At 50.9% G+C, this 11,015-nt stretch overlaps 1 protein-coding gene across 4 annotated transcripts in view; it reads right to left on the bottom strand.

The window, feature by feature from the left end:
- Nucleotides 1-426: 426 nt before the first annotated feature.
- The window catches only part of MAB21L3 (mab-21 like 3), an 84,793-nt gene continuing 74,204 nt past the window's right edge, over nt 427-11,015 (bottom strand). Inside the window, exon 13 of one of the 4 annotated variants that reach the window (XM_060090338.1) lies at nt 427-444. Coding sequence is in view for 1 of the 4 variants with exons in the window: in XM_060090334.1 (XP_059946317.1) it covers nt 5,371-5,490 (120 nt within the window). In the remaining 3 variants the exon portion in view is untranslated. Of the gene's footprint in view, nt 445-4,510; nt 5,491-11,015 lie in introns of those variants that run through there. The other 3 variants (XM_060090334.1, XM_060090336.1, XM_060090337.1) reach the window with 3 other exon arrangements.

Genomic DNA, 11,015 nt, shown 5'->3' with positions numbered 1-11,015 from the left:
CTTTTGGACACATTTCTAGAGCAAACTGCACACCCACTAAAACAAGGGCCTCCTTGAGAGAGACGCTCAAGGCCTGTGCCGTAGCCCGCCGGCGCAGTGTAGGGACTTGTCCAGCGGATGTAGGGCGAGGCAGGGAATTGTAATGAAGGCTTGAGAAGGTGGAGCCCTCAATCAAAGAGGGCTTTGTCTGCTCCTGAACACAGTGTGGCCATTTCCTCAGGCGAAATGTTCAGTTTGGGAGAGATTTGCAATTTGAAAAGGTGGATTTTATTTCCTCCACTCCCCAGCTAATTTAAACTTCCGCCGATCCCAAGGGAGATTTTTAGTGCAGTATAATAAGGAAACTTTCAGCATCACAGCCTCTTTTTCTGAATGTGTTTCTTATGTAAATGCTGCATCAGAGCCATTTCCCTCTTCTTTACACTTTAATTCTGCTTTTAAAACCTGCAAAATAGAAACAGAGAAAGACACCTTGAAAATACTTTGGGTTTCATCTCTTTTCCATTTTTACCTCAGGCTCCCCACATTTTTTTTAATCCTTGTTCTTCAAGTCAAGCATATTTAAAAATCATCTCCTGTTGAACTGGGAAAGCAGGGGGGAAAAAAAAAGATGATTCCTGTACATTTAGGATGCCCAAATATACCATGAAATGCAGGGCACTTCATAATGATCTAATAATCCTCAGAAAGCTGCAGTGAAGTCAGGTGGCCCTGAGCATGGGCATCAAGGGACATTCAAAGAGGCCCCGTCCGGGACCCCGGTGCTCCCCTCCCCCATATCACAGTGGTTTCTGGAGGCAACGCGGGGGAAGGGGAAGAAAAACGCCAGGCTGAACAGGTCTCTTTCAAAAAGGTTTTCTTTTCTTCCTGGCTCCCTTCCACTTCCCCACCGCCTGCCTACGTGGAATTGGCCACGATTTAGCGTTTGTGGTCCGCTCACAGCACCCCATACGGCAACCATCATACAACACCTAACTGTAGTGAAATGTCTATTCGCCTGCTTGGGAGCATAAACAGTGAGGGGAGGATAATATCTCATCTCCATATCTCTGCACACAGCAAAAATAATAAAGAATAAAAATACGCTTAAGGAATGAATGAATGGGTTTCGATTCCAACTCAGGCACTTCCTAGCAGCCTGTCCTTGGGCAAGTTCTTTCACCTCTGAGAAGACCCTCGTTTCCTCTTCTGTGAGATGCGGAGAGTAGCAACCACCTCGTGGGTAGCTGTGAGGGATCAAGGGGTAACATTTACGAAGCGTGCGGCAGAATGTGCCAGGCACTCAGTAGCTTCTCAGCTAAGGTCCAGCCACTCCTCTTTTCCCTGTAAAGCCGAGCCCACGGATAGAAAGGGCCCGGCTTCTCTAGGGGCTGCGGGGGGCCGGGGGGGCGGGGCTGCAGGGCTTGCTGCACCCACAACACCGCTCTGCCTTCTTGACTGTCATTTAAATCAGTTCCCTTAAGACATGGCTCTTTCACCTGAAGCTTAGATTCTATTTAAAAGGCAAATCCTGGGGAGGGACGAGAAGGGGACACTTCAGGCCTGAAACCTCACTGTGGGTGGAATAAGGAGAGAGAGGGGGTTGGAGGAAACTGGGAATGTTGGGATTCCAAAGACAAGAATCAGGAGGGGCTGCCTGGTATACAGGAGAGATCACGGTTCCCATCCGAGCTTTTCCTGCTGCTGGAAGAGTGCAAATTACTTAACCTCTGAATTGTACTTTTCTGATCTGTAAAAGGGGGCTGTAAAAGCTAATATACTCTGGGGGTTAAATGAGGCAGTATAACAAGTGCTTAGTAGATGGTTAGTGCTCACGCACAGTGGGTGCTGGAGAGAGGAGAGCGAAGCGCGGGCGGGCCCCGCCACTTAGCAGTAGGTTAAGTAAGGCTCTCTTTGTGGCTCATCCAGGCCATGTTATTATTTCCTTTCCATCGCCTCAATTTCTCAGGCTCTGCTCTTCGCCTGGGGCCAGCTGTGACCACAGTGACAGCCACCTAAATTAATTAGGAGAGAATGTACCTTCTCCATCCTCAAATCCCAAACCAGAGACAGAAGCGAGGGTACAACAATAATATTTCATACCAGCGGAGACAGTGGGCCTCAACCTCAGCTCCAGGAAGGAAATGGTGAAAACATTCCACCATTCAACTGAAAGCTAGGAGAAAATACCAGTACGTGGGAGGCGATTCAGCGGGCGGCGGCGGGATGCGGCGGAGAGCCACCCGGCGCTGGGGGCGCAGGTGGGAGCCGGCCCGCGCCCCACGCCAGCCCTCCCCACCCTACCTCCCAGGGCGGCGTCAGTAAAACCTCCCGGGTCCTGTGCTTCCGCCCCTTTTCCTCCCCGGCTCCTTCCTTCTCTTCCCACCTCAACCGTGCCCGCGGCTCCCGCGCCCCCTCTCCACACGCCCCTGCAGGGATGGCGAGTCCCACCGGCTGCAGCGCGGGCGCATCGGAGCGCGGGGAGGGCCAGCCGCAGCGCGGCCTTTGTCGCCCTCTCCCCGCCCTTCCCCTGGCTCCACCTTCTCTTCCTTTCTCTTTCCCAACTTTCTCCTTCCCCTTACTCTCCTCCCCCGTACCATTCCCCTCTTTTCTCCCCGCCTTCTTCTTTCTTCCCTTACCCCGCCCCCGCCCGTGCAGCCTCCCTTCCCACCTCCACCCCCAGTTTAGAACGCCCCAGGAGAAGGCCGGTGCCCTGACAGCGATCCCAGCACCCCGCTGACCTTTTCTCGCCTTGCTATGAGGAGTTGGAGAGACTTCTTTGCAGCATGCTTTGGCTGGCTTGTCCCAGTCGGCCCGCTGAGCTGTTGGAGACCCGGAGCCCGAGCCTCCTCCTGCGCATTGCACAGCACCCTCACTGTCCTGTGTGCCCACTAGGCTGGCCCCAGACCCAGTAAACTAGTCAGCCTTGGTGGTCCCCATACACCACCTCTGAGAGCTGCATGCGGGGGGACCGGGCGCGGGGAGCGAAGTGTAACAAAGCAGAGACAGCTCCTCCTGTCCCTGCTGGCCTCTGGGGACAGAAATGCTGCCACAGGGCTCAGGTTCACCCCAGTTGGGGTGGGGGTGAAGGCGGGAGAACCAGCTGCACCCCTGGGGTGGGACTGGAAAGGGGCCTCTCAATGCAAAGACTGGAGGGCCTTCTGGCGAGGCTGGGCCCCAGAGCAAAGCCTTATCCAAATTCAGTGCCACACTCTGGAAGCCTTTGACATTTCCTCCTCTGTGGGGATGGGTTTCTCTATAGGTCACATTGCTCCGGGAAAGAAACAAGAATCGTGATCTGAATTGTTGTGGAAAGTGTGTATTTAAAATCTTATTAAGGTTTATTTTTAGAGCCCGTGTCTGCTGCCCTTATCACCAGAGGTGAATTCTAGAGGGGTCTCTCTGCTTTACTGACCTTTAAGACTTCAAAGATGAGAGAAGAGCCGGGAAAGGCAGGTCCTGTCCTGGGAGGGTAGGTTTTTGCCATGCTTGCAGCCGTCACCTGCCTTGACAGGGAGGCGGCCCTGGGCTGGGTCCACCAGGCATCCTAGATGCACCCAATAATTCCAGGACAGTGTGAATCCTTTCCAGGGGCGAAGGGCATTGACGCTCCCTTCCTCCAAGGCTTGACACCACAAACGACAGTTCTCCCTACCCTCCCTTACCCCCCATGCCCTGCGAACCCTGGGAAAAGGCCAGATTGACCTCTGGCATTGTCTTAATAGTAGCAAACAATTGTTGAGTGCTTTCTACGGGCCAGATACTGTCCTAAGTGCTTTCCATACAGTAACTCAACTCTCACCATCACCCTGTTACCATCCCCACTTTACAGATTAGAAAACAGCCACAGAGGGCTTAAGCACTTTGTCTGACGTCACAGAGCTTTCTGATTGTTTTCCCTCATCCTAAGAGAGTCCCCAGCTGCGGGCACCCTGCCTAAGCCCCACTGCCAAAGAGCATGGTGGGGGTGGTCAGTCACATCCGGAAGCCCGGGGCACAGGTGCTGAGGAGGAGGGAGCGCACGACATCGCACAGGAGAACTGCTGCAGAGGGAGTGACTTTGCATCCGCCCTCTGGCAGCCGATGCCAAGAGCTGCCTCTCCCTGCCAGGCTGCAGAACCCATCTCCCACATCTGCCTCTTGAACTGGCACTTCTCTCCTGACAGCCCATCAGCAGCTTCGCCTTTCCCTCTCCATCAGAGTCCAAATAGTCACAGGTTGTCACAGCCCTCACAGTCCCCAGTTCTCCCAGTGTTGAGGGCACCATGGAGGCTATGAGTATAATCCGCAGAGATCGAGAGAGAGGAGCCCTGAGGCATCTCGGAGGGCGATGCTGCTCCCCACTGGAGCCAATCAGAGGCAGAATGACTAGAGAGGGGAGGGCCCTCACCCATGCCCACCTGGGTTGGGGGGAGAGGCTCAGATCAGAAGGGGATGGAGTGTGGAATGCTGAGGTTCACGGACACGGGCCTGTCATGGCGCCGGGGACTCTTGGGCACTATCTTTTCTTTAGCTCAAAAGCTGCCTCCAAACCAAATGTTTGCCAACTCCCTCTGATGGGGCCCAGGGGGCAGTCCACATGGGTGGGCCACAGCAGGAGAGGAGAGCAGAAACCAGTGGGAGTAGAGGAAAGCTGGAAGGGCTGTTCCTACAGGAACAGAAGCCAACAAAGAACTAAGCCACCTCAGTTCTTGCCTGCTCTGCGAAACAGGGCCCAGATGGTCTTGGAACATTGCTGGGGGCCTTGGAGCAGCACAGGAGGAATGCCAAGGTGGCTAGAAGCCACTAGGGTTGTGTTGAGAGCCTCTAGGAGAGTCAGCCCACTTGCACACACGTGGATGCACAGCTACATACCTCCAGCCTGTCTCTTCCACACACACAGACTTTGACACACTTTATGCTCATGTTGGTACATACCCACATTTGACATAAGACACACACACACACACACACACACACACGTGGGGGACGATAAAGACACAAAGGGACAATCAGTGAAGCACACCCTTGTGAAATACACCTTTGTCTGTTTACACAGACAGGCCCAGCCCCAGAGGTACACCATGACAGATTCCAAGATGTGTCCACTGGGTGTTCCTAGGCAGGGTCCCCGTGGCCTACTGCTGGCCGTGCCCGGACAGCTGGTCCCAGAGCCTGGGCGTCCAGTACCCAGTTGTCCGTAGCTCATTTACTCAAACCAAGTCTGGTTCTAGGAAGCTTTGAGAATTCCAGGAATTGCTCTGGAGGTGCTGGGCTTCCCACAGGGACGTCAGGCACACCAGCTGGGGTTACCTGAGAAGCTCTGGGAACATCTCAGGGAGAAAGGAGAGCTTTGTCCGCTTTGAATGGCCTAAAGCTTCCACAGGGCTCCTCTTCTCACGTGGGTGGTCGTCAGCGCTGATCGACTGTGTCCTCGGCTCCACGCTGTCCGCTGGCCTGGATGCCACCTGTCATGTACCCCCAGTTTGTTCTGTATGTAGATCCACACCGAAAAAGCACCAGACCTGGGGGCTGAATAGTACGAAGTTAAAAGCACAAATGATGGAGTCAGATGGCCCGGGTTTGAATCTGCGCTCTGCTGCTGACTGGCTGCGTGACCCTGTGCAAGTTACTGAGCCACCTTATTCTCTCCAGGCCTCAGGTTTTCTCAGCTGTGAAATGAGAACAATAATAATACGTACCTCCTAGGACTATTGTAAGAATTAAATGGGTACATTTGAACAAAGTGCTGAGTGCTGTACACTGTGAGTGCTCTAAAGAGGTGGTACATGGGTGAGAGGGCTGGAGGCCCAGGGGCAGGCGACAGGGTGGCCGATAAGGAGAGGAGTGTGGGACCGGGAGAGGTAAATGGTCTGAAACTGACCACAGACCTATGTCTCTGTGCTGTCAACTTTGATATCCTGGAGAGAAAATAAATAAGAGCATACTCTGTGAGGAATCACAGAGTACAGTGTGCTCAACCAGAAAGCCTCAGAAAACAGGAACACTGTCTCATTATTATATAATAATAGCAAAGGAAATGCCTCCTTCTCAAAGGGACCCAGAACACTTAGAGATTGCATAGTCAGAGACCGACCAGCGCGGGCCCTGCGCTGCGGGGCGGAGGCTGCTGGCTTACCAGCTCGGGCTGCTCCTGCAGTGGGGACAGCAGCACATGGGCTAAGGGCATCCCGGGGACCCCGCCACACACACACAGCCCACCACCCCCATACTCAACCTGAGGGCTGCATCCTCAGAACTCCCACAGCGGGTTCGCTGCCACATGGCCAACCCACACGGAGAGGCAACTGACCTTGGAGGTCACCAGCAGCTTAGAGGCCTTGGAAGGGCTCCACAGAAGGAGGGGAGCTCTCTCAACCCACTGCACTGTCAGCAGGAGAAATGAGCTGACGGGGCGCAGGCCTGCCTGCAGCAAATTGGCACTTCCTCTCCGCCTCTCTTGCAGGCTAAGTTTGTGTCTGAGAAGGTCCCAGGAACAGAGCAGCTAGAGGGATGCTCCACAAGGGAGGGCAGGAAGTGACTCCCCTTCTGTCCAGCGCAAGCCCTGGCTGAGTTGTGGACTCCACTTCCAGGGCGGAGAAACCCAGGTGGGCACAACTCATGGGTGAGGGCCTCCCGTGTCTGTCCAAGCTCTGGCTTGGACTACACGGAGAGAGAGTATGAAGAAGCAGAGACCCACGGAAGGATTCCGTGAGGCCAAAGCAATTTCAGAGAGTTGCTGACTTGATAGGGCCACTGAGGCAAAAAAAAGCTGTCCAGGATCAAGTGTGAGTCTGGTACCATGAAGGCTTGATACTTTTCTCCACTATTAAATATATTTGGTATTTTCCTTTTAGGAGAAAGTGGGAAGCATGTGGCTTCCGACTTGAGGAGTTCTTTTTTTTTTTTTATGGCACCAATGTTGCATCTCTCTGTGCCTTTATTCAGTAGTCAGGACTTCCTCTGACCACAACCGGGAAATGTTCTGATTTTTTTTAAATTAATTAATTAATTAATTAATTTTGTGCTGTGTTTGGTCTTCATTTCTGTCGAGGGCTTTCTCTAGTTGTGGCAAGTAGGGGCCACTCTTCATCGCAGTGCGTGGGCCTCTCACTATCCCGGCCTCTCTTGTTGCGGAGCACAGGCTCCAGACGTGCAGGCTCAGTAGTTGTGGCTCACAGGCTTAGTTGCTCCACGGCATGTGGGATCTTCCCGGACTGGGGCACGAACCCGTGTCCCCTGCATTGGCAGGCAAATTCTCAACCACTGCACCACCAGGGAAGCCCTTGAGGAGTTCTTAATGCCCTTCTTTTGGCCAACCTGCCTCCCTGGGCTCTCAGATACCCACTCTTAATGCTTGCAGCTGATCCTAAGCAACTTCAGCAAAGGATGGATGGATCATTACCATTTCCTGAACACTCCAGCAATCGGCACCAGGGAACCCCATAGTCACAACCCTTTTTCACTGGATTTCTGTGAGGTCTACGTCTCGTACAGGTGTCATAAGACAAGTAAGACCACTGTATTCCTGGTGATTCATGTAAAGGCAGGTACACAGTAGGTGCTCACAGTTTTTCAGTGCCTTCCTATCACTGATCGCATAATAAGAGCAATGACCTCAGCAACAACAACTATCACCACCGTTCGCCAAGGGCTCATTACTGGCTGGCACAGTTCTGCATGCTTTGTATGTACGTCTCATCTAATGCTCTCAGCAGCCCCACGGGACAGGTACTCTTCCCAACCACATGTTACAGTTGAGGAAGCTGAGGCACCAAAAGGTTAAATACTTTGCTTAAAGCCACACAGGTCCTAAGGGACAGGGCCAGCATCTGAATCTGGTAGAGTCCAGCACCTAGCTGTGAGGCACAGACTTCAGCGTCCCCCTCCAGCTTCAGCCCGTCACACTCTCTACCTCATGTCCCGCTCACAACTTTTGCACCTCTCTCTCTCTCTCTCTCTCTCTCTCTCTCTCTCTGTCTAGGCTGTTTTCTACCTCATCACTCTCCCCCCACTTTCGCCTGGCTAATAGCTTCCTCTCTTTCCAGACTCATTTCACCTGCTGCCCCCTCTTGGAAATCTCCCCCATCTGCACGCCCTCAGTCCCAAGGCTGAGCTGGGTGACCCTCATTTGTGCTTCCTAGCAACATGTGTATGACCCCACTGCACTTGCTGTGAAGGTGCATTTATTTTCTCCCACACAGGTCAACAATGATGGCTTATCCGTCATGGGATCACCAGCGCCTGGCAGCGTGCTTGGTACTTGGTCATTGCTTGCTGAGTTGTGAACATTACCTATAAAGGGCCAAAGAGTAAATATAGACTTTGCAGACCGCATGCAGACCCTATTGCTGCCTCTCCTCTTCCTCTTCCCAGTTCTTTAAAAATACGAAAACCATTCTTAGCTTGAGAGTCACCCCAAAAAGCAGGCCATGGGATAAATTCTGCCTGCGGTTCACAGCCTGCCAGCTCCTCTGTCATTGGGTAAGATATTTCTAAACAAAAAAATTACTAGTCAAACTAATTCAGTGATTTTCATGTGAGGGCCATATGGGTATTTCAAAATGGCAGGAGGAGGTTAGGTGGATGTGTTTGGTTGTCACAATGACTGGGGAGGGGGGTTAGCAACACTTGGTACCCAGGCACCCGGGACGCTAAGCATCTGGCAACGCTCAGGGTGGTCCTGGGCAATGTGACAGCAACTCACCAAGGGACACGGGCTGGCCGTTTGATGCTTCTTTCTCACGGCTTCCGGTAACGTGAAATAATGTTGGGAATTCACTGAAAGAAAAGGCATTAGAGAACCGATTCCTTTGCAGATCCAATTGTTTAGGTAGTACAAACAGGAGGAATGAGACCGTATGCCTTGAGGCGAGGACCCTCTTGGGTTTTTCATGGGATCCCAGGCACAACCTCAGGACCCGCTGTAGCTTACTGTGTCTTCCGAGGACTGCCCTGAGCAGGGTTGTCCCGGTAAGATCACCTGGGGAGTCTGAACGGAAGCAGGTATTCCTTAAACTGTGTCATAATCGGTCCTGAGCAGGCCAGATCCATCTGCGAGGCCTGTCCCCTGTTGAATTGGGGGAGGCACAAAACTGCAAGTGGGCAGGCTGAATTGAAAATGGACAACCAAGTGGCAGAAACCATGCAGTGCAGCGGCTTGGTTACTGGTCAATCCAGGAAACCCAGAGCAGCCTGTGGAATAGCCCACATGACTCCCTCTTTCTCCCCCACTTCATCCCACTATATACTTGGAGTTTGAGCACATGTTGCAACTTAAGTAACATAGGTAAAATCTCACATACTGTCATCATGAACACTAATGAAATATTAGTCTAAACTATTACTCAGATGCTTGCAGGCACTGTAGAAAAAATGCACCAATAAATACAAAAGGGTTCAGTCGTCTTTTGAAGAGCTTTAAACATAGTCCTCTAGACCATAGAGACAGAATTGGGCATAAGAGTCTAGGTTTGAGCCTACTTCTAGCCCTTATTAGCCATGGGTGAGTTCTTTACTCTCTTGGAGTCTTCACTTCCCCATTTGTAAAGCCAAAGTGATTGATCCCTTCCCAGCCTTTTCTCTGGGGGTGATTTTGGTAATGCAAAAGAGATGAGGCATGTTAAGGTCCTTTATGAACTATAAAGCACCATAAAAAATAGAAAATCCCTCGGGACATCTTGTTTTAGCATAAATCAGAAGCTAGTTCTTTATAAAAATTCTTGCTGCTTTAGAATTACCTCCCTTTAAAACAAACTAGTTTGCACAAGAAAACAGGTCGTGTCGACCTTTCATCTGGGGGCCAGATACTAAGGTACCAAGATTAGTTCCAATTTTATAGCATTATATGGAAGTTCCAAGATAGGACTTCATAAGGCATTGGGGTGATTTACTCTGTCATTGATTTATTCATGCAGTTCATATCCATACCTTGGTTCTACACTTGCCCAGCAGTGCAAGGTTAAGATTGCTATCTTATCTTCCCCATGTCATGGCAACCCCATGAGGTAGGTTTTATTATCTCTGTTTTGCAGATAAGGAGACTGAGACTTACAGAGTTTAAGTAACTTGCCCACAGAAATTCAATGAGAAATTAACCATTTTCTTTAAAGACAATTTTTTTAAATAAAATTAAATCTAGTTATTTTAGTCTTTGCTAGAAGACTTAAAACAAGTATTTTCTTCTTGTTATATCACCAACACATGTATAATCATTCTTTAGTATAAACAAAATATGCAAGTGCAAAATAAATTGATGGAAAAAATGCAAATTCCAAATTTTCAGAAACATTGGTTTGGTTTTGTTTTGGTTTTATGTGCTGAAAGCAGACCCTGCGAATCAGCTTTTAAAGAAAAATGGGAAAGGAAGTGAAATATGACTGGAAACTTCAGGAAGAATGAGAAAGACGTGGTTATGAGGACTTATGGCTGTTAATTCTCACTTTCTCCAGAAGCCTTTCTTGTTGGTTGACCGCTCAGGTGTCTGGAAGGGATGGGAGCTATTTTCACCTCACATTTTCCCCTCTGTTCCTTCAGGCAATGAGCTGGAGACCTCCAGCCTGAAGCAAATGTTTTCTTTCCCACCCCTTGTCATTCGACTCTTCTCTGGCTTCAGCGACTCCAGTATTTCCTGGCTTCTGTGGGCCAGAGAGGCCAGAATCCCAAAGGTAATTTAACTCACGGTCACAACCTTGCAGCGTGTTCCAGGGTCTGCCAATGAGTCGCTTGATTGTCTCGAGTCCTTGACTTCCACGTTCTTAGCTCAATTTCTGACAAAGCTGAAGGACCAGCTCTGTCTGTGAGTTTGCAGGATGTGAGGGAGGTAGAATACTCTTTTGATCTTCGTTTTTATTTTTATCACCCCCACCTTTACCTCTGCTGGCCCAGAAAACACACAACAATATCCCTTTCTCTAAAGGCATTGGGAGCTGCCTCCCACCTTTAGAAGACCCTCAGTCTACTGAATCTCACGAGTCCATTCCCCAAATATGTGTGGACTGAGCAGGTCAAGTGTGCCAAGTGGCAGTAGGCTCAGTTGGGCACGGGAGGAGAGGTGC

Source organism: Mesoplodon densirostris, chromosome 2 (genome assembly GCF_025265405.1).
Source record: "Mesoplodon densirostris isolate mMesDen1 chromosome 2, mMesDen1 primary haplotype, whole genome shotgun sequence".
NCBI lineage: Eukaryota > Metazoa > Chordata > Mammalia > Artiodactyla > Ziphiidae > Mesoplodon > Mesoplodon densirostris.
The sequence above is the reverse complement of the archived record's forward strand: the minus strand, read 5'-3'. Positions and strand labels throughout refer to the sequence as shown.